The 24,333-nt window shown below is 38.1% G+C and overlaps 1 protein-coding gene across 8 annotated transcripts in view; it reads left to right on the top strand.

Moving 5' to 3' along the window:
• The window catches only part of LOC136857916 (serine-rich adhesin for platelets), a 137,832-nt gene that overhangs the window by 33,881 nt on the left and 79,618 nt on the right, over positions 1 to 24,333 (top strand). For all 8 annotated transcript variants that reach the window (XM_067136985.2, XM_067136987.2, XM_067136986.2 and 5 more), the window contains exons 2-4: positions 3,998 to 7,068; positions 15,169 to 16,412; positions 21,618 to 21,896. In XM_067136985.2, the coding sequence (XP_066993086.2) occupies positions 3,998 to 7,068; positions 15,169 to 16,412; positions 21,618 to 21,896 (4,594 nt within the window). The remainder of the gene's footprint in view (positions 1 to 3,997; positions 7,069 to 15,168; positions 16,413 to 21,617; positions 21,897 to 24,333) is intronic.

Genomic DNA, 24,333 nt, shown 5'->3' with positions numbered 1-24,333 from the left:
TCCCAAGGACTATTTTTTCAAGGCATCCAGTGTTAGATTATCTGCGTTTATATGTTTACTGTCCCTAAATGATTTGAGTCAGACAAATATATTAAGGAATATGACCATGTGATACTATTTTCTGTGGCTTGTTAGCGATTATTAAGTCAAATAGTGTATTGTGTGTGAAGATGCTGTATGGTTTGTCTGTTTTAGTGGAAGTACTGTCATGTCATGTGGAAAATAGGTTGTTTTGTGTCTCCAGCCTATAACAGTAAATTAGATTGACATATCCAAATATTAAAATATGTTCATAAGCAGGAAGGATATCTTTAATGTCTGAGAGGTGACCTACCCATGGGGGCTGATAATCAACTCCTATTAGTACTTAAACCTTCTAGGAGCGTATGTTGATATGTTAGGGGCAATCAAATGAAAAACTGAACATCCGCTACAATGTGACCATAAATGGTTTTATTCAACAGTAATTGCCAAAATCATTAATTCGTTTATCCCACTGGGAGACGAGACGATCAATTCCAGTTTTGTAGAAAGAGGTAGGTCACTGACGGATTCACAACCGCAAGCACTCGTGCACTTCCTCGTCTGAATGAAACCAACATCCATGAATGTCTTTCTTCAGGTCGTCAAAAATGTGAAAATCACAAGGTGAAAGATTTACGTGTTTCGCGACAGAATTGCTGAAATGTAGCATTTGATAGGTTGGAAGTATAGGGGTGAGCATTATTACGCAACAGGATGACTTCGTCCGACAGCATTCCAGGGCGTTTTGACTTTGTGGTGCAATGCAGTTTCTGCAAAGTGTCTTGGTAGTGCTGCGTATTGTGGTACAATGCTGGAGGAAATCGACAAGCAGAGGGCCCCTGCACTCAAAGGAGGAGGAGGAGGCCATTATGACTTTACTGGAACTTGTGTTTCTTTGGATTTCTTTGTGATACGGGACAGAAACGCATACTCTTCCTTGTGATACCACTGCAGATGACTCGGACATGGCGCCATTCTGTCAATCTTTTGTCTGTTAGTTGATGTGGAACCCACTGCGCGCAAGTTTTGCGTAAATGCAAGTTATCTTTGATAATGGCATGCACGGAGCCATGGATAACGCCGACCTGAACACAAATTTCTTCCCCCATTATTCGTCTGTTTTCTTGGATAAGGCCATCAATCTGCCCTATCTCATCAGGAGTAATGGCTTAATGGGCCTGGTGGATATATCTGTAGAGTAAAACGCAAATTCAATGCTTTAAGTTACTGTCACGATCAACTGTTACCATTTAACAGCCACGCAAATTAACAAAATCCCCAAGTAGGACAGAACCGATGTATCGGTGCTGTGAGCTTTCTTGCCATAACCTCCTGCGCCGATAGATCGGCGGGCTGAGTGTGAAAGGGTTAAATAGAAGAGGTGAAGGGATATCTTGAAAAACAATTTCAACATATATATGCTATTCCAGCCACACACAAAGTTCATTATGTAGGAGTATTGGATGCATATGTTATAGAATATGCTCATCTTCGTGTGAACAATCAGTGAGAAGAATTCACAAGTTTTGCAATTAAAACAAAAAACTGTCTGACAATAAAGTGATACGTTGAAAGATTGCACTAGGCAGTGTTCCTCGCAGCAGTGTCAGTCACACATATCTGGATGTTGCATTGTGTTTTGCACCCACCTATACAGATAGTGAAGAAGGTTATGATGTAAATTACAAACTACAAATAAAACACAGCATTATGGTCGTGTGACTGTCAATGTCAGATTACCACTAGTTGGCTACATTATGTGTTGATGTTAAAAATATCATGTTATTCATTCATGATATTTTCATTTTTGTTATTTAATGCAAGAAAACTGCATTTATATTGTTGAGAGTGTTTTGATCATTTTTTTTTTTTTGCAATAAACCTATGCATATAAAATTGTATTAAAATAATGTGATAACAGAATTATAATCGGTAAACTAACTCAGTATTAAAGGTATAATTTCTGAGATGTCAGTCATTCACACACCACATTTTTACCTATGTATAACATCCTTATAAATTGAGTTTCAGATTGTTCTTTTTATGAAGGAGCACCTTAAACCTTCCTCTCCAAACAATATTCAAAATAAACTCTCAAAGAAATATACAAGGAAACATGTTCACGTGAATAGAGAAGTGACATTTATGTCAGTCAGTCTCAGAAACTGTGGAACCAAGTATTTAGTATAATTTTTATTGTTAAGCCATGTTTTACATATTGTAATTGCCCGGTGTTCCTTTGTTCTATCATGTTAGAATTTTCAATTTGCACCCATCACACTGTTTATATAGACATTTTCTTGCTGAAGTATATTGTAAATGTCAGTCACATATGGAGCTCTATACACTCATACTGGTACATTAATTAAAATCTTGTGATCACCCGCGACAGATGAATCCATAAATGAGGATTTGGCTAGATTAACACAGACCAAGCTCGATAGTTGCAGTTGCTTAAGTGCGGCCAGTATCCAGTATTCGGGAGATAGTGGGTTCGAGCCCCCCTGTCGGCAGACCTGAAGATGGTTTTCCGTGGTTTCCCATTTTCACACCAGGCAAATGCTGTGGCTGTACCTTAAATAAGGCCATGGCCACTTCCCACTTCTAGCCCTTTCCTGTCCCGTTGTCGCCACAAGATGTATCTGTGGCAGTGCGACATAAAACAACTTGCAAAATAAAAAAGGATTGACATAGAGCGACTTAACAGGCAAGCTCAACTGTGCACCACCTTACGTTATCTGAGGGAATACAAGATGAACCATCAGCTACCAATCTTTGAGGACATTAGTGGTATTGCAGCTGATAGGTCCCAGCCCCTGACATCCTCCATTCTCAATAGCTAGCACCTTTGAAGACAACAAAACATCAATCTTCATCAGGCATGGCTGCAAGAGTGGCATAATAGGTCACCACACCTCCATAGTTTTCTCCGTGTCAGTAGTATACCATGCAAACTTGATCTACTTCGTAGAACGTGGTCGACATTCAATAGTATCCGTGCAAACCATGGCAGATATGCTGATCATTGCAGAAATGGGAAAGGTGCCTTCTACAGGGTGTAGCTGCAAATTGGTGAAGAGTGCCATCTGAGCACCTTTGCTGAAAGCTCCAGAGATTTCTTGGGACACTACACCAGAGACAATACTGGATAAATAAGTTATTTGTACATTTGTAGATATTTTTGTTCATATTGTTTTCTTTCTAGTTAATGTGACATAGTGATATAATATGCGATAGTGATATATAATCCGGGAGATAGTAGGTTCGAATCCCACTATCGGCAGCCCTGAAGATGGTTTTCCGTGGTTTCCCATTTTCACACCAGGCAAATGCTGGGGCTGTACCTTAATTAAGGCCACGGCCGCTTCCTTCCAACTCCTAGGCCCTTCCTATCCCATCGTCGCCATAAGACCTATCTGTGTCGGTGCGACGTAAAGCCCCTAGCAAAAAAAAAAGTGATATATAATGCCATATGATTAATAATAATAATTTCAAATGAAATTGAAACTGCATTGTGAATGTGCTTGGTAAGTTACTATGGTGCAGAATGGCTGGTCTTACATGTCCTTGTAAAACTTTTGCTCTAATGGTATAGGGAGCTCTGGAGAATGCAAAGCCCATGCCCATGTCATGAATAAAATAATTTTACCTTCATGGATACCGCAGTTGTCTATGGTATTAAACACAGTGATTTGGTCGTATTTTCATAGTGTTATACCAGTTGATGTTTTTTTTAAATGTTTATCTTGTTACCTGTGAATGGTGCTCCTGAAATTATTTGTAATGAAATTGCAAAACATGATCTGTTGGAAGAGCTGCCCTCATTGATACATTTTTTTTCATTCCTAACTTTTATATTTGATTTGTTGTTTGATATTTTGTTTCTTTTTTCTTTATCATTCCTAACTTTCATATCTGAATTAGGTGTTTGCATTTTATTTCTTCTCGATAATATATTATTTTCAATTTTCAGATGCTGTACAGGAGAAAGAAAATAGAGAAGACATTAGAGAAAACCCTCTTAATAAAAGAAGTAGAAAACGACACCACTCACAAGTGAAAGGTTGTGAAGCAAGAGAATTTTCTTGTAATAGTGATAATGAAGAAAAAGTTCTACGTAAGAGAAAACGAGAACTTACCACTAATAAAAAAATGAAAGAACATATGTTGAAAAGTGGAAAGAAAACAAAAGATGCATCCTCAAAGAAGAAAAATGGTAAGGGAAATAAGGAGAAGCAGAATCACCGTAAGAAATCCCATAAAAGCATAGGCAAAAGATTATCTATGTCAATTATTGAAAAGAGTAAAACAATCATGAGAAATAAAAATTTCTATAAGGCTCATCCACAAGAAAATAGTCTAAAAATTCGTTTGCAGGCTATGTTAGGAGGTTCTGTTCTTGTCAAGCCAAAAGGTTTAGATGATGAAGTGGCATCTGATAATTCACAAATTCATTGTTCAAAGGATACAGGTAGTGATGATAAAAATGTATCTTCAGAACTTGTTACTACTGTGAAAGATGATTCGTCGAGTGATGAAATTGTTGAAATCCCCAGAGAGGTAATTGAACCTGAAGTTATAACCCTTGATAGTGAAGATGAAGACAGGGATGTGAATATAGCTGGAGATCAGGTAACAGATCATCAAGCGGTGGATAGTGTAATTGAAGATACTGTACAAAGTATTAAAGAGGATGTGCCAGTATCACTTGATGTTTCCAGAGAAGTAGAAGGTAAGGCTAATACTGACGAAGACGATGAAGACCTTCGGGAATTGCGGCGGCTTGCTTTGGAATCAAACAAACGTGATAGTGCTGGCCATTCTGTGGAAACACGTAGCATAGATGAAGATGAGCTGCAGTTGAGATTAGAAGCTTTGAGGTCAGCGTATTTAAGAAAGCATATGGAACGCAAACAACGAGGTCTTACTGTGAAACAAAAACAAAAAAGTTCTCCAATTGATAGTCCTTTATCTTCTATTAGTCCATCAAATTCCCCATGTGGTGTTTCTAATGCACCTTGTTATAGTCCTGAGACCCCATGTGTTCGTGTCACCCCACCTGTCCCTCCCCCTGAGTCTATCCCTCTTCCTCCTGGTGAAGAAGATGAATCTATTGCTATTGTGGACATGGAGTTGGCCCACACTGATGATGAAAGGGATGGCCTTGATAGTCCTGTAAATTTCTCAGAAGATGGAATTGGATACAACAATAAATCTGATTCATATCGGAGAGATAATCTATGTTCAGCATTTACTAGAAATGATTTTCATGAAAGTGGACACTTTGAGCAATGTGCGATTAGTGGAAGCAATAGACATATTCTGTTAGAAAACCCTAAATCTATAGATACTTGTTCTCTAGTAGAAACTACTACTGCTACTACTACTATTACTACTACTACTTCTACTACTACACATACCTCTTCCTCACAAGCTCCAATGCCTTCTAGTCATGAACAAGTGAAGAAATGTATGAATCCATCGTGGAATGTTCCTGGCTACCAACAGTTCATTGCTAATGACAGCAGCACATCATTTGGTTCTTCTGATGTTTATAAATATTCAGAAGTACAGGGTTACGCTGCAGTAGGAACATTTCATCATTATGCAGTACATTATAGTGAAACAGGAACTCACCACAGTGCAGTACCAGTGGAATTTCCACCTCGTGTACCCCCTTCTGATTTCATTAACCAGACCAACCAAACAATAGTAAAAAAGGATGCATGTTTTATACCAAACACAATGAAGGTATCTCCTCAAGAATACCAGGTTTCAAATGAAAACAGCAGTCTTCCTGATGTTTTGGTTCCAATGGTTACAGGTAGCATTCAGAATACTTTGAAGTCTAGGAACACGAGGGTAAATCTTCTTAATGTTCCACTAACAGATACTGTTTCTGGGACTGAGGTTCCTTGCACATCATTATCTGAAAATGATTCTCTTAATGATAAAACTAACTGTAACTTTTCCTTAAATACAAATGTTAATGGCAGTGGTGAAAGAGATCAGAAACTGTTGCCGCATACAGAAGATGAAGAGAGTAAGGAATCTAGTAGCAAAGGAGATGTTTGGACTGAGGAAAGCCAGATTGAAGCTGAAGCTATTGATCTGTCTTCAATGATAGTTTTAGATGAAGTTGGTCATTGCTCATCTCCAGAAAGAGAATCATCTGTTAAATCAGGGGATTCTAATAGAGTTGGATCTCAGCACGATGATGTAGAGGAAGATGAAGAGGTACTAAGAGCTAGAGTACTTGATACATTGTCTAAGAAGCAGTCAGTCAGTTGTAGTAACAAGTCCAGTGACCTTGTCCCAGAATTAGCTGTCTCAAAATCACAAAAGAGTTCCAGAAACCAATCTGTTAAAAGTAGTGGTAACAGTTCATGGAACACCCGAACATATCAGCGATTCATTACTTCATTAAAAAATGATAATAGTGTGAGAACGAAGTCATTACTTCGAAAGCAACGAACTTCAGGCACGGTTTCATCAGGTACATTCCAAAACAAGAAGATAAATATCTCAACTGCCAGACGAGGATCACATGTGGTTCCTCAGACATCTCTCCAGGTCACTATTCCTGCTGATAGTCGTGGAACTAAAAGAAGAGTAGCTGAGCGTGTAGCAGTCAGTCCTACTCATCCACAGGAAAGATTTGTTATAAGAGTTGGAGATGATTCTGACAGTGCTGAGGAGGACATGTTTGGTACCCGTAAGCAGCGTTTTTGTTTCAATTCTTCCTCTCCATCTAGTACACCTCCTAAGACATATTCTCCTATACCTGTGCTTCCTCATTCTGAGTTTGAGTCAAGTCCATCCAGACCACTCTCTTCACATTCTCAGGATCATGTTTCAGTACCTGTAGACTTTGGGAAAAAAGTGGATTTATTACTTAAACAAGTGCGCTTGCAAGAGGAGACTAAAACTGTATCAAGGGATACTGTAAAAACTGGAAGAAATTTACAGTATAAAATGATAAAACATGCAGCAAGTAAGAAATTTAATAGCAGTCTACCACATGATGTTTCATCTACTCCAGTGGTGAGTATATTTTCCTTGTTCTTTTTTATCTTTTTCGGTGTAATGGTGGAGGTGTTTTCTGTAGTACCTGTAAAAATGCAATGATCAGCCATACTATATCCAATTTGTAGGTTAAATTCACTTCCCCAGCATGTACAATTTTTATATATCCCCTCATCTATTTATATAAAATCATCTTTCTGTCCTTTTCAAATGATAACCTGATAAGTTTTTACATCAGACAGAGCAAGTCATGGCCAATGTGTTGTATCGTTTATTTTTTGTCCTTTGAAGCATGGAAAAATGTCTTGGGTGGAATATTATTAAATACCATGTTTCAGTTAAGGATAAGGGTGATTAAGGCACTCATTTTGCAGTTCCTGTTAAAGTGAAAGGTGTTGAGAGGAAGATCCGAACAGAGAGAGAGAGAAAGAAAGAAAAATGAGGTTAAAATCTCTCTTAATATTAGTCAAAATAATGTTCAACACAAAGACTATACTAACCATTGCCGAGCTGGATAGCTCAGGAGGCCAAGTTGGCAGGTTCAATGCCAGCTCAGTCTGGTGGTATTTGAAAGTGCTCAAGTAAGTCAGTAGATTTAGTGGCACGTTAAAGAGTTCCTGAGGGACAACATTCTGGTACCTTGATGACACTGAAATCGATCAAAGTAGTTAGTGGGATGTAAAACCAATAACTATTATTATTAGTATCATCATTAGCCTATTGTGATTGTTGTAGTAACACAATTTTCCATTATGTCACTTGTTCCTTTAGTATAGGGTTACCAATTGAAAATTTCCAAATGCAGGGCATTGCTTAGCAAAAAGCAGGACATTTAAGAAAAATGCCTGACAATTTCAATCGATAACAAAATTATTCCCCAGGAGAGCTGCGTGAGAGCTGCCTCGCGATCATGAGAGACATCGTTGTAACCCGTCAAACAAGTAGCTTTTCATGGGGACATATGGAGAAATGCAGAGAACTACTACGTTAAATAATTCCACGAACATCACATTACCGCCTTCGTTCCCGTGACTTCCGTCTAGCGACTGACACTCGGGAGCCGTCTCGGCTATATTCGTTATTACTCGGCTCATAGAGCCGAACGCATCGTGTCGTCACTAGTTCCACTCATCTTTGATTATTTGAGAATCTGTATTATTGAATTATAAAAGAGTCATGAATAACTTCGTGTGCCCAGTATGTTCTACCGGTACATCCTTTAATTATAGACAGACTAGACTTTCTTTCCTTTCTTGTAGTGTTTTGCTTTCCCGAAGATGCCGCGCAACAATAGGCTTTCTCTCAACCTGTAGCTTGCGGTAGTCTGATGAAGTTTGTTAAAACGAGGACTTTATTTCATTTTTGAGAATTCTTGAGTGAAATTATTAATGAAGCTAGTGTATTATTTAATTCTAAAGTAGCCGTGAATAACTTGGTGTGCTCAACATGTGTTGTACATGCTTTAATTATAGAAAATTGAATCGTCATTTTAAGATGAAACATTCAAGCAGTGATACTTACATGTAACTTCTGCTTCTACAATATTATATGGGCTTCCACCATAACAATATGATAATGTGAATATTTGTAATATTTCTAATATTATTAGCCACTTATTTTCTGTTTAGGATGTTAGAAATGATGCATGTGTACGAAGTAGCATTAGAACTGATAATAAACTGGGCACGCAGTAGCATTGTCAGTATAGTAGCATTGTCAGCGTGAGCCTACAGTATAATTATGTTCCCAATACTCCTTAATACTCTGAGCTCGAGGAAAGTTAAAAACCTTGGTTTCGAAAAGGTCAAGCAAAGGGAGGGTGTATGTAAATATCCTGCCATGACGACAATGCGCGATTTTAGCCGATGACGGCTCCTGAATGTCAGGCGCTAGAACAAAAGTGACTAGCCAACCTAGCCGTTCCTAAACTATTGCCGTCAAAACAGTGCTGATAAATTCCCGTGGAATTCATTCTTTGCATTTTAAACATACAGAATGACGGTTTATCAATTCTTGTATTTTCACTGAACATTATTTTCACTTTTAATTTAATTACAGCATATTTGTATTGAACGGTTTGCACTTTAGAAAATAATACGGTTGTTTTCATTCCTGTGCGGCGGCGGAAAATTGGCAGCGTTGCATCAGACATCGAAGCCCGCGAACTCGTAAGCCATTTAACTCTGGTGATTTATTGTAGTCTATTACGTGTTTTACGTTTCTGTGTTATACTTCAGAAAATTAGAAAAATGAAACGAACAAAGCCGCACAAATTGACTGATGCGAGTAAAAAACAGTGTACTCTTTCAGATTTCTTCATAAGTAGGCCCGTAAATGTAACACAAAGTGATACAGAAGCGAGTAAATGTGAGAAAACACTTGATGGAAGTGCCAGTTGTAGTGTTCAGGACGACAATGACCAGAGTGAAATTTGTGGTGTTCAAAACAATGATAAGTCAAACATTAAAAATACGTTGAAATTTCAGTCAGGCAAACGGAAATTTCAGCAATCGTGGCTTCAATTACTACCGTGGCTGCGCTATGAGGAAGGAATTGCGAAGTGTGAATTATGCAGTAAATTTCCTAGTATTGCCGACCAAAATTCTAAAGTTGTATCCGGATTTTCAGGACCATTTAAACTGGAAACTTAAAAAAAAAACGAAAAATCCTATCCTCACTCGAAGTGTCAGGAAGCTGAAAGTTTCAAGAAAAATCCCGAATGTGCACCCTTAGCTAAGTGTGTAAAGAAAATGGATGCTAATATGTTACAGCATATGAACGCATTGTTCATGGCATCTTACCATATTGCAAAAAATAACAGACCCTACACTGATTTTGAAAGTTTGGTTGCATTGTTGAGCAAGTTGAATGTTACTGATTCTGAGAAGTATGTGAATGATAAACAATGCAGAGAATTTATTTCATACATTGCCTCAGATCTTCGTGAAGATTTGGTATGTGAAATTAAGGAAAGTTCATATGTCAGTATCTTACTCGATGGATCAACAGATAAATCTGATGACGAGGGGCTCATACTTTACGTTCGTTTTTTAAAAGAAAATAAGGTGAAGGAGACATTTCTTTCTATTGTGTCATTGGAGGATGCAACAAGTGATGGCTATATGGAAGCTCTGGAAACAGAATTGCTTCAGTTAGGGCTTGGAGAACTCTTCACAGGTACAAAACTAATTGGCATAGGAACTGATGGAGCACCATGTATGATTGGTGTTCGTAATGGTTTGGTAACAAAAATATCTGAAAAACTTGAGAACTTGGTAAACGTTCATTGTGTTGCACATCAACTCCAACTCACCGTTCTTCAATCACTGAAAAATGTGAAACTTAAAATCATTGATGAAATTGATTCTATACTCAGGAAACTATACAAGTTTTATCGACATTCGCCGAAACGACTTCGCGAACTGAAGAAAATTTCGGAGTTACTGGAGTGTGAAATAACTAAATTGCAGTACTTACACCAAGTTAGATGGGTAGCAAGCAAATTAAATGCTTTGCATGCAGTTGTCAAAGACTGGGAATGCCTAGTGGTGCATTTAGAGAATATTTCTGAAAGGAAAGGTGAAGAAGGAATCTCGGCTAAAGGTCTTCTAAAGAAGATCAAGGACTTCAAATTTGTCATCACATTTCACTTCTTGTATGATTATCTGAGTATATTCAAAAGACTTTCACTTGTATTTCAGAGGCATGATCTGATTTTAAGTCAGATAAGAGTGCATGTAAATAATGCAATTAATTCATTGCAGCAACTTCAGAACACCAAGAGCCCAATAGAAGAAAAATTTGTTTCTGCTACAACACTTTCAGGAGTTTTCAATGGAATATAGTTATCAGCTGTGTCGGATGAGAATTTCACGACAGACAGGGAACATATTTTGGCAAGTGGGATTAACTTTCTGAAAGACACATTTCTTCAAAATGAAGATATTCAAAGTGCCACTGGTGTTTTTGACACATATTCCTGGCCTTCAGGAAAACAATTGGAAAATTATGGCAACAGTGAAATACAGCTTCTTGCCACTCATTTTTCAAAACACCTTCAAATTGAGGAGAACAACGTAGAAGACATACTGAGTGAGTGGTACGAGTTCAAAATAGTCGGGAAAGATCTTCCACTGAGTGATCTACTTGAAAAATCGCGGACTATGAAAGGACGATTTCCGATTTTAGGAAAGCTCCTCAGTATAGTGGCAACAATTCCTGTATCGACCTCATCATGTGAGCGAGGGTTCAGTACAATGAATATAATTAAACACAAACTGCAAACCAAGCTTGCTGTGAAGAACTTAAGTGATCTAATGATATCTTTGAATGGACTATCTATAAAGGACTTTGATACAACAAAATGTATTGATCGTTGGTATTTTGGTGGGAAATCAAACAGGCACATGTAGTATAATTTCAAAAGATGCTGACCTTGAAGGCGACTGGTGACTATTTGGGTTAGTATTTCTTAAAATATAAACTGTTTCTATTCCATTCTTATATGAATTGATAGACTAGACTACTTACGGACTCACTTCAAAAACAATACATAGCTTAATCCTAGTCTAACCTGTGGTTTTTGTAATGTTTATTTGCAAAAAATGTGCTGGCTCCTGATAAAAAGGTGCTAGCTACTGAATTATTTCTACTTTTTTCTACCCCTGTTTATAATATTCTTCACACGACACTTCTTTGAAATTGAACATCACAAGTAACATTCCTTTCACTGATTCTACCAACAAACGGTTCCTTTCCTTTGTCCATTGACCATTTATGAATAAAAACACACGTTCAGTGGAGGCATTGCTGCCTGGTATGGCAAAGAAAAACTGGCAAATGTTCAAAAGTTTTTCAACCATTTGAAACACTTGAATTCGTCTATAGGATGAATCCATTTATCCAAGTACTCAGTGCAGGTTTCATAGAAACAAGATACATTCTCCATAAACACTTTGCATTCTTTATCCAAACCATCTTCTGAAAATGTATTTAACATCTGTCTGACTTTAAGGGGAATTAATTGACCTTCAAGTTTGCCTTTCAATTAAGATTGGACAGATTCTAATAGTTCAAGCACTTATACAACTGAATTGTGTTCTTTCTCAAGTAACAAAATTTTATAGTGAAAAATGTGCATGGTTGAGGAAAGAAGCAAAAGATAGAGCTCTGAAAAGTCATTTTCAAGAAAGTTTCAATTGATGAAGGCACTGACTTCCTACCCTGAGAAAGAAAGTAGGATTTCAAAGCTGGGAACAATTGCAGGATTCTTTCAACTGCTGGATACAATGTTAACCACCTAGTCTTAGAATGATTTAAAAGCTGCAGATAATTTACATCAACAAATTCACAAAAGTCTTTCAGTTCCTGAGTGCGCACTGCATATATATGAAAGAAGTTGAAAATTTTCATCACCACAGACTCAATATAAACAGGAAGAGCATCAGCTCCATGTGGCAAACAGTTATGTAGAATGTGAGCAGGACATCCAACACCTATGTTTTCATTCAAGTCTTTTTTGAGAGCAGAGAATACATTCTTCCCTTCCCTGCGTGCAAGGCCATCGAAATTAACATTGGCAGTGTGTCCAGAAAATGCAATGCATCTAGAAGTACTTTTATGCTTTTTGAGAGTATCTGAAATACAGGAGGAAATACGTTCAGAACTTTCATTTGGACATGCTTGTAAATCAAGAACTTTTATCTGAATGTCATTATTTTTGTAATCAAAGAATTGGATGACAATTGGAAACAACTTTATTGCACCATGATTGTTTGCATCTGTTCCTAGGCCAAAAAATGGAACTTTATTCTTAAGAGTTTCAATTATAATATCTGTCAAGTGAGGAGCAATAACATTATTATGGCTTCTGTTTTAGTTCTTGCACAGGTCAGTTTCTGTGCTAATTCAGAACCTAACAACATTTATTCAAGTTAGTTGTGCAGTCCATTGATTTGTACGACTGGTGATGGAAAACTGTATGAAATGACATTGTAGCTTCTGCGGCTGAACTTTTTTATCATCTGGTGAATGTTTGGGAGTGACAGATGATAACATTGAACATGATATTGACCTAGTTCTCACCGTCTTTTTGTGTTTTTCACCGTTAACGTGTCTTTCCAAGTCATCAACACCTTTGTATCCGACATTAACATAACTATCACACATTGCACATTTCACTTCACTTTCACTGCGTCCATGAGTAAAGCAAGGATACTTATGTTTTAGTTTATCCGAAAATTTACACTGTCTTTTTTTTTTTAGGTTCATTCCTTTCAGGTTGCAAAGATGACATACTGGTACGTAATAGGATGCAATGAGATTAATATTTCACTCCACTCGCTGCATACTCGCACTATAATTTACGGCGATGACTAGATAACCAAACACGATGGCTGCAAATCATATGGCAAGTACATGTAAACTGTAGCTCTCGACACTTCCGGTTTCTCTCAACATAAACGTAGAAATGAAGCGCGTCGATTGGTTGATCGATGCCTGGACTTCGAGTTCAATATATCGAATATTAGTAGTACATATTTCCACCCTCGGAAATAGCGCCCTGAGCACATGGAGTTGATGTACGATACAATAACATGCTGTCTTCAGCCTAAAACCTAAGTGAGCAATCTTGTAACGAAAAATGCCGGACAATGTCGATAAATTAGAAATGCCAGCCGGACATAATCAAAATGATTGAAAAGCAGGACATGTCCGGCGAAAGCTGGACTGTTGGTAACCCTACTTTAGTAGATATGACTGAATGACAGGTCTTAACACTTGGGAAAGTACACACGGAAGGCTAACACGCCTTGCTTTTGGTCAGTCATATGCACATTGAACTGATTTTCCTGTCAGAGAATGATACAAGAGCTTGATATGATTTATATGTGTGAGCAGAATGGTAACATCATCCATCGGTAGTAAAGGAAATTGACAATATGTTCAAGTCAACAACTAATTTGATAACGTGGGTAGCATTCAGGCGGCTGAATTTCAAAATTTGTGGTAGTATTACTAACAGTGATACTCAGGCGTATGACACATGGTAGTAATATTACTACTGTTGGGTGCACAGTGTTTAAATATGTACCCAGTTTCACTACCTGTCATGTAACCACAGTTTCCAAACAGTCAGAAATACATCCGTTTTTACAGATATTGATCCAGCGCACCGCTTGATAGGGTATTTCATTTGTGGATTTCACTTCCAATGAACAAGAAATGTGAAGCTGTAACTTGGCACAAATGTTGTAAAATGCTAGGTCTATCTGAAATTATATTTTGTTGAAAATTGATTTTAGTCCCATTTTACCCAGTAATGATGACATCATTCAGCTTTCCCTAACAATATTTTTACCTTTCCTTTATCTTGTAGATCCTACATTAAATTTTCCAGCTATTTACAACACTTCCAAGTTTTATATAATGGTATCACATCATCATCGAAACCCTCTGGCGTGCCGGGCGGGGTGGTGTTGAATGAGCCTTTGCCATTGTCTATCCAGAAATACCTTCTCTCTCACCACTTGACTCCCAGTTCCCTCCTCTTCTTTCCACATCGTCTCTCAGTTGGTGTAGCCATCTCTTCCTAGGTCTTCCCACTGGCCTTCTTCCTTCAGCTGTTCTTTCTAGGCATGCATGTGGTGTTCTTGTGCCAGGCATTTGGTTTACATGCCCATACCATGTTGGTCTCAAAGTCCTTAGCTTTTCCTCTATTGAGTCCACTTGCAGTTCCATTCTGATGTCATTGTTCCTTACATGGTCCTTGCATTTTTTTTTGTAGGGTAGTTGGTAGGAACTTCATTACACATGCTTGCAATTTACTGACCTCGCTCTGTCTAAAATCCTGTTTAAAAATTGCTGGGAAATTGTTGAACAGTAGTTTTGACCTAGTTTAAAAGTAAAAATCTCAATTGTTGATATGTTGCATTCCTAATCCCTATACGTGTCTTACAAATTATAAAGAGCTTATGAAATACCTGATAATGTAGACATTTTTACTGGCTATAATTAGTGGGATTAATATGTCATGGATTTCAGTACCACTTCTTGAAAAAATGTATAAAACTGTATTAAAAAATTGAATGTTAAGTGGTTTTTGTCCTCTATTTTCAGGGTATACGTCTCTTGCCATCATCTAAGCAAGAAGAGTATCGTCGGTTGAAACAGCAGCTAGCTTTAAAGGAGAAACAGAAATGGCAACAACAACAACAAATTAGTAAGAGGACGGATGGTGTTCCTGGAAAATTTAGGGAGACTTTAGATCAGGATAGAACTATATCTATTTCCAGAAACTCTCATAATATTATGGTAAATGTAATAAATGACACTCCTTTGTCAAAGGCTTTATCTTCTGATGAGGAATGGTGTAGTACAGGCTATAGCCAGGTTAAAGATGCTACTTTGTTTCCAAGAATTCCTCCTGCAAATTTGGTCAGTGATAAAAATACTGATAGATATGGTTCTGAGTATTCTATCCCTGCAAGGAGAAACAGTATTCCATTTGAAACTGACCCAAATAGTGAAAAGTTGTGTTTGAAGTTCAACTCGAGTTTAGATTCTCAGCAGAGTAAAGAAAATGATTCTTCTATAGTTTTACAACCTTCTGAGAAGGAATTTATCAAGGCATCTACTAATGCCAGGGGTACTCTTGAAATAAAAATAGGACAGAATCCAAACCTTCCATGCCATGAATTAAAATCGGATTGTTTCAGCACAGGTGATAAACATAAAATATCTGATATAAGTAGGACTTCAAGTTCTGCAGAAAGTTCTTCTATGGTAGGTGATCCGTGTGTAAAGAATAAATATAAGTGTAATGAAATTGGTGCTCGTGTGAAAGATCTCTCTTCTGACATCCACCAGTGTGAGGTGGTATCAGTTGCACATAGCAGTGACTTATTAGATGGCGCTGACAGCCAGAAAAACATTGAAGATGAACTTGGGAAAGTTGAACAGTCTTCAGATAAACTTGGGAAAGTTGAACAGTCATCAGGTAGTAAGTGTTGTGCTACTGCGATAGTTTCTAGAACTTCGACAGAGGTAATCGAAATCTGTAGTGATAGAGGTGTTGGTTCTAAATCCCTGAGGGAGAATATTAGTAATTTTGAGAAAGCTAGGGAAAGTACATCTTCATATGTAAATAAATCATCTGAACAAAATTTGCAGTTAGAGCTTCACACTGAGCCTTCTGAAAAGAAAGTACAAGAAATTGACTGTGATTCTCATGTTGCACCAAATAATACATCATGTTGCAAGAGGGTGGGAGATTTGAATGTAGAAGCTGAAGAGAGTATGACCTCACCTATAACTAGTCAAGATAAACTTATGGAATATGAGCGAAGCCTTGTAACACAAAGGTAAGTTATTTCTCTCTGTCCTTCATATGTGGTCTGAGATGTCTAGTTGCATGTAAAAGTTGTCTAGAATATCAAACGCATTGAATTGATGAGATAAGATCAGCTAGGTCATTGCTTTGCTTACAATTAAGTTTGATTGTATCATGGTTAATTTTCCTCTCCAATAGGTTAAATGTAAGATTAAGCCACTTTTGTCTACACTCTCCTGTATCTTTCCCATTCCTCCAGCAATCCTGTCATAGTTTATTTTTACCTTGGCCTAGTCTTTTTGTACTGATTTTATCTTGCTAGTTCTTTGTTTGCCATTTAATGTTGAAGTAAACCATAGAAATTTCTTTTGATATATGACCAAACTACTTCAGGTGTAATTCTCTTGGTGTGTTATACATGCTACATTGCTTGTTTTATCCCACCAAATTTTTTGAAGACTGGTGGGTACTTCAATCACTTAGATAACTTTGCACATGTGATTTTCCCATCAACGATGGGTACTACAGCTAGTTATTTGACAAATTTGATAGGTGTGTGGCATTATCATATCTCAAAATATTATTCTAAATGCTTCACCTCAATTTCTGGGAAAGTTAATCTAATGGACATACCTTTCACAAAAGACTGATTCAGTTTTGTATCATGCAAGTTGGTGTACCACAGTTTTGAAGCACCTATTTAGGTAATTTTTTCCTAGAGGAATTTGCACACTTATAATTCTACTTCATTCAAACAGTACAAAATCTTTAACCCTCAAATGGTCTATGTAAACGACTGTTACGGTCACACGATTTTCAGGATTTTTGTATACTTTCACTAAAAATTCTTAAAAATAGGTTTTAAAAGGAAATCATGCAGTGTAATACATTTTATTAAATCATAATATCATAGGCTATTGAAATAAATATATTTTTGTTTTGCACCTTTCATTATATCTTTACAGCCATCCTGAGTTTCCAAAAAAGGGTTCCAAAATATTAACAAAATGTTTGCGCCCATACCAGACACTAAAATACTCGATTTACCCGAGAAAGTCAAATCACAATGTTGTTCACAATTTTATGCACTTCAAAAATATATAAACACTTTTGATGTTATATATACAAATAAAGATATATATATATATATACACGAGCACTAGAACGCCTCTGCAAAGTCGCTCAGAGGAGCTACCGGAATTAGACTGCTCTCTCCTTTTTCTTCCTCTCTTTTCAGGCCTCCTAAATTGCTGTAAATTGTGGTAACACCCCCTGTGAACTGCATAGTTACAGCCAGGGCACAAATACCGGGACCTTCCCCTTTTTTGTTGGTCTACAGATTACGCATAAACGTTCCAGCTTTCCAGGAAGTCTGTCAATGTCACTGTCATTATCACTCGCGTCACTCATTATTTCATCCAACATTTTCCAAATGGTACTTGAACCTAAATTACTTGGGACTTGAAACTAAATTTCTCGCCATTTCCGCAAATAACTGATAAAAACAGCGCGCACAACAGAACGACACCATGACGCGGCAAGGCGCCATATTGTACTGCGCAGTTAAGGCAGCGAGCCTAACGGCTGTATTTTAAGACTGTGCAGTTTATTTAAACGGCAGTCTACAGCCTAGCAACTAGAGTAAAAAGAGAGACTGGAATCTACTGTTTAAAATGATACTACATAGAGCACATTCGTGTGTTACTACGCATAATGAGAGCGTGTCTAATGAACGGCTGCAAAACAGTCGATGTATCATCGTTGATCACCACAACGTGTACAAAAAGGGCGATGCATCGTCGTTTAACCATTTGAGGATTTATCATTACTTGAAGTCCCTCCCTGGACAGTTGGCATTTACATGAAATGGGAACCACCAGGTATAAAAACCCTTCAACTTTAAATGTAAGGTATCTTGGAGTCAGACCTATGATGCAAGAAGGGAATGATATCATGGACATTGTAGCTACTAGTGGTAGAAACCAATATTTAGTCAAAATACTGTATTTACTCGTGTAACTTTTGCTCCGACATCGCACCACAGTCTTGAAGCACCCGTCATAGGAAAACAATTCTAGAGTAATTTTGGCATGTTTAAATGCAGCAGTTGAGTACTTAACCCGGATGAGGCCGCGCGATGTCTGATTACACAAAAGGGCGTGCGCGGAATTTGTTTCTGCGGGGTTTGAGCTCGCAATGAAAGGATGCTGCGTTTGAGCCGTGCCTTATTTATTCGGCTATAAGTAAAATAACGCTTCTTTGGTACAGTAGGTGTAATATTGAGCCACATGTGTGCATGCATTAAGGTATAGCATGTGGATTATTTATACATGATGTAGACAAAGAAAATTTCACCATATTTGCTCTTATAAACATCTTATATTCTATTATTATAGGCTGCACTACATAAAATGGGTCTACCGGGCGAGTTGGCCGTGCGCGTAGAGGCGCGCGGCTGTGAGCTTGCATCCGGGAGATAGTAGGTTCGAATCCCACTATCGGCAGCCCTGAAGATGGTTTCCCATTTTCACACCAGGCAAATGCTGGGGCTGTACCTTAATTAAGGCCACGGCCGCTTCCTTCCAACTCCTAGGCCTTTCCTATCCCATCGTCGCCATAAGACCTATCTGTGTCGGTGCGACGTAAAGCCCCTAGCAAAAAAAAAATAAAAAAATAAAATGGGTCTTTATTAGAATGTATAAAGTCGGTTTCATAAATCAGACACCTTTTTGATCTTAGTTCTGTCAGTCATATTCAAAATTTATTGTTTGAAACTACATTTTCTACCTTTCCATAAACCTTGTATTTTGAAAACGATTCCAGTTCCATCTGTGCTCCATGAATTAAAAAAAAGGTTGAGGTGCTTCGGCTTATTAATTCCAGCCAGATATAGAAGTCCAATCATGGTAAGATTATTCTCTCTCGCACGACGGTGCTTTTGAAACTTATCACGTTTCTTCTCAAGCCATATATTGGTGTATGTTACCATGTCCAATACGTTATTGGAAAAAATAACCCCCATGCCTGTAAAGGGGTATGAATATTCCTAGTCTCCCCTTTAGGTCCTGGTAAATGAATTACAATATTTCCTCTCCTAGTATGACCATGTTGTTTAGCACAGTGAATATTCCCAACAGTTTCGCCTTCTTTCCCATTGTATTGTGGGGTAGCTTCAGTGTTATGTGGTGGAATATCTCCATATTCTGAGTCTACTGATACTTCACTATCTATCTCATGAGCACTTTCTTCAACTTTATCTTCTTCTGCCTCGCATTCTTCTTCTAAATCTATAGGCAGTTCAGTATCTTCATAAAGTTCATCTTCACTTCCATCAAAACGAAGCCGAAGAGCCGAAATCTGTGCCCGTAGATCTGATTCATTCCGATCAAATTATTTTTCCACACTCATAAGTAGTTTATTAATCCTTTCCTCCTCTGTGATATCCATTATGCTAGTAAATGAAAAAGCACGAGTAAAAAATATCATAAATTTGATCTAACCCAGTCACACTCGCACAGAAACACAAAAATGTATTGTCAGCAAGAGTCGCATGCAGAGAATACTTCCACATCGAAGATGATACCCAACAGTAACAATCGCCACAGCAACAGAGTTAGAGATAGAAATAACCTAACCTTGATGATTGGTTTCCAAAATCCCCGAGAACAATAAGACATTGGTTTCCAAAATCCCCGAGAACAATAAGACAAGCGCGCATGCAAGTTGGTCAAAGTCACATTCTCGTAGAAACAAAATAATAAAAGTGTGGAAATTTTCTCCATGGTACATCCTCTCCCATGTTAAGGGAACAAATCCAATATTCGCATTTGCTGGTAATGATCACTATACCTCGACAATGAATTAGTCAAAAATGTTTATTTTTTTATTTTTTATGTGACGATGTATATAACATAATAGTAAGTCATAAAAGTGCAAAGAATACTGTATTTCATAGTAAGAAGATAGTATAATGAGAAACATGTTTTGGTTCAGTTGCCAACCTCTGCTATTGTTATGCAATTGTCCTGTGATGAAACGAATGGTCTGCAGGAGACTGCTGGTAAATACACTAGTTATACAGCTGATTTTGAAGTTCATATATATGTGGAGGAAAACAGGAACCCAGGTGCAGAGAGAGAATTTGTTGTTTCAGAAGCATATATTTGATATTGGTGGAAACGGATGGCATTGTTAACAGCTGCCAAAAGTTCTCATTATGTGTTTTGGGAGGAAAAAAAAAAAAAAAAAAAAAAAAAATGGAAAATTTATGGACGAGTGTCAGTTTTGTCAATTGAATGGTTGCTGCCACTGACATCGGGCGAGTTGGCCGTGCAGTTAGGGGCGCACAGCTGTGAGCTTGCATTCGGGAGGTAGTGGGCTTGAGCCCTACTGTCGGCAGCCCTGAAGATGGTTTTCTGTGGTTTACCATTTTCACACCAGACAAATGTTGGGGCTGTACCTTAATTAAGGCCACGGCCGCTTCCTTCCCACTCCTAGGCCATTCCTCTCCCATTGTCGCCATAAGACCTATCTGTGTAGATGTGACTTAAGACAAATTTAAAAAAAGGCTGTCACTGATGGCACTGCAACAGAGGAATCGTAGTCAGAGATCAAGGATGACAATGAAATCTAAAGTAAGAGTTTTGTAATCCATTAAAATTACATTGATAGAATTTTTATAATCTGTTGTAAGTGACCCTATTACACTGTATGCAAAATGGTGTTAAAACTAAGGTTAATGTATGGTTTTCTTATTCGTTCTGGTTATTGAACATTGCAAGAGTGCTGATGGTGTGTTTTGAGTTTTTGACTATTTTGAAAGGTATGCCTGTATATATTCGGGTATTATATCTTCTGACTTGACATTTATGTGATGTGAGAGCTACTTAATGGTCACCTAAGAAATTGCTTTAATCTGCCAATCACGGGCAGCCATACATTCAGCCATTTCTTTGGTTACTGCTGGGTAGCTCTCAAGCAGCACTTAAAACGTCAGGTTGGAAATTATCATACCCTAACTATAAATACAAGTATGTTGCAGTAAAGTGCACATATAACACATAGTGGACTGTGTGTGTATTTTTTATTAGTATAATTTATATAGCCTTATTTCAAGACGAGTTTCTTTTTCCTAACAAGGGTGAAAAATACACTAGTAAATATGGTATAATATGCCGTAGGAATGTAATTTTGTGACTTGCTGCTCATCCTTACATCTTGAACCATTTGTTTCTAGATATTCTGTGGTGGATGATTTAACAGAAATGATGCAACAACTTCGTGAAATTGAATTGGAACGTACAACAAGGTCAGAATGTGCTGCAGAGGTTCATCGTCTCCGAGCAGAACTGGCACGGGCAGAAGAGCGACTAAGACAACAAGACCAATTGGTACGCAAAAAACGTGTTTCAATCACCGAGGCACATCGCAGAATGATGCAAGGGCGACGGAAATGTTTGGTGTTGACGAAATCTTGTATATCTGTAGGAAAGGAAGTTGTTGGAGTGAACTACAAGTAAGTGATAACTTTTGTTTTGTAAGGTACTCTACTATTGTATGTGGATGGATGTTATGTAAGTCGCTTTCCCATGACTTTTTGAAATTGAGTAACGGAGTATGATTCTGGAAATAAACTATAAAGCCATGAATCTTGTTTTGAGGAGTGCGGTATAATCACATCATATCAGATTAACCCAGTGGTGTAACATATTTATACAAGCCTACAAGTAAGGATACTAAACAATGCACTGAATGTTCAACACATACTGTACAATCCTCCATTATTATGCTTTTAACAGTATTTTAGTTGAAAGCTTCAAAAAACTTATAATGCTTGATGCGAGAGTGTAATGGAAACAATTCTCTAAACCCATGGGTAAATAGTGAAAATATCGAGCTCGATTAGTAGGTGGTGGTGGTGGTGTTATTATTATATATATATAATTCGCTGGGGCCATCAAGGACCATGCTAAGTCTTGTTGCATTTGACACTGAACTTGGCCTTCTTTAGAGCCCAAATTTTCCTCATTCTTTGTGAGTGGGCCTGCTTACGCTCCTCTGTCCAAGGGGCACCGTGTCTTCTCTTCGGTTGCTCGTCTCGGTTTAGCCCGTTCGTCAATATTTTCTTGCGGAAGAGATCTCTGTTAAGGGCGTCTTCAGCTGAGATATGTAGCATTTGCAGGTCTTCTTTGGTATTTCTAAACTAGGGAATTGTGGTTTTGGGGTTTGAATCAAAAAAGTGAAAGATTTCTTTAGTTAACTTTCTTCCGTCCATTCTTTTCAGATGACCGTAAAATCGTGCCCGTCTTTTTCTGATTGTGTCGGTAATTTTCTCTATTTTGCTGTAGAATTCCTTGTTGGATCTCTTTTGATGGATTCCATTTCTGTACTTTGATCCCAAGATTCCTCTCACATTTTTGCGTTCTCTTTTCTCCAGTTCTTCAAGGAGTCCTTTGTTGGCATTTAGAGACAGGGTTTCGGCTGCATATAGAACTACTGGCTTCAGAACTGTTTCATAGTGACGTATCTTGGTGTTTTGGGAAAGGCATTTTTTGTTGTAGATTGTGTGGGATGTTTGGTAGGCTATTTCCAGTTTGCGTACTCGCTCCTGAAGTGCTTCTTTGTCCAGTCCATTTTTCATGATGATCTCATCCAGGTATTTGAATTTGTCTACTCGGGTGATGTCCCCGTATTTTGTATGGAGTTTTGGTGGAGCCTCTTTGATGTTAGTCATTACTTCTGTTTTCTCAAACGATATCTGCAAACCAGTTTGTTCGGCAATTTCAACTTGAGCTCTAGCGGTTTCTATGTCGTTTGAGAGAAGAGCAATATCAACGGCAAATGCTAAGCAGTCTGTTGCGATCCCCTTGGATTTGGTGCCTATTCTCAGTGGACTGTAGTTGGTTTCCTGTAATCTCACCTGCCAGGTTCTGATGATCTTTTCAAGAACACAGTTGAAGAGTATCGGGGATAGCCCATCACCTTGTCGGACTTCTGTTTTGATGTCAAAGGAATGCGAGAGACATCCGTGGAACTTCACCTTGGATTTTGTATCGGTCAGGGTGGCTCTAATTAATGCCAACAGTTTCAAATCAACTCCAAATTCATTTAAGATGTTTAGCAGGACTTCCCGGTCAATGGAGTTGTACGCTTTCTTAAAGTCCACAAAGACACACATACTGCTTGGACCTTAGTGTACAATATCTGATGATCGTTTTGAGATTTTGGATCTGTTCAGCTGTTGAGCGACCTTTTCTGAACCCTCCTTGGTATTCACCTATTTGATGTTCGACTTGTGCTTCCAAATGCTCCAGGATGGCAAGTGATAGAATTTTGTAAGTCACGGGTAGCAAAGATATTCCTCTGTAGTTGTTGATGTTCTTCATGCTGCCTTTTTTGTGTAATGGATGGATCAAAGCTATTTTCCAATCTTCGGGTAGGGTCTCCTTGTTCCAAATTTCTTCTATTTGCTTTTGCAAGATATCAAGTGATTCCTCTGGGGCATATTTCCATAGTTCTGCTACTACTGAGTCTTTCCCCCGGTGCTTTGTTATTTTTGAGACGGGCAATGTGGCGCTTGATTTCATCTGTCGGGTGGTCTGGAATCTGGGTACCTGAGTAAGGGTTCCTTGGTCTCAATGGCGCTTTGCGGTTTAGAGCAATTAAGTAAATTCTTGAAGTAATCTGCCAGAAGGCTGCAATTTTCTTCATTTGACGTCGCCAGTGTGCCGTCCTTTCGCTCAAGGCATAGAGATGGTGGTTTATAGCCAGTGAGTTTGCATTTGAAGGCTCTGTAGTACTCTCTGCTTTCATTCTTCCTAAAGTTTTGTTCTATTTTTTCAATGAGAGATTTTTCGTATTTACGTTTCTCAGTTCTGAACACCCTAGCTGCTTGGGCACGTTGGGTTTTGTAGGTTTCCTGGTCATTTTCTGATTTTGTAGAGTAGTACTGT

This window comes from Anabrus simplex, chromosome 1, assembly GCF_040414725.1.
Source record: "Anabrus simplex isolate iqAnaSimp1 chromosome 1, ASM4041472v1, whole genome shotgun sequence".
Taxonomy (NCBI): Eukaryota; Metazoa; Arthropoda; class Insecta; order Orthoptera; family Tettigoniidae; genus Anabrus; species Anabrus simplex.
Note: the sequence above shows the minus strand (reverse complement) of the source record. Positions and strands in the feature narration are given on the sequence as shown.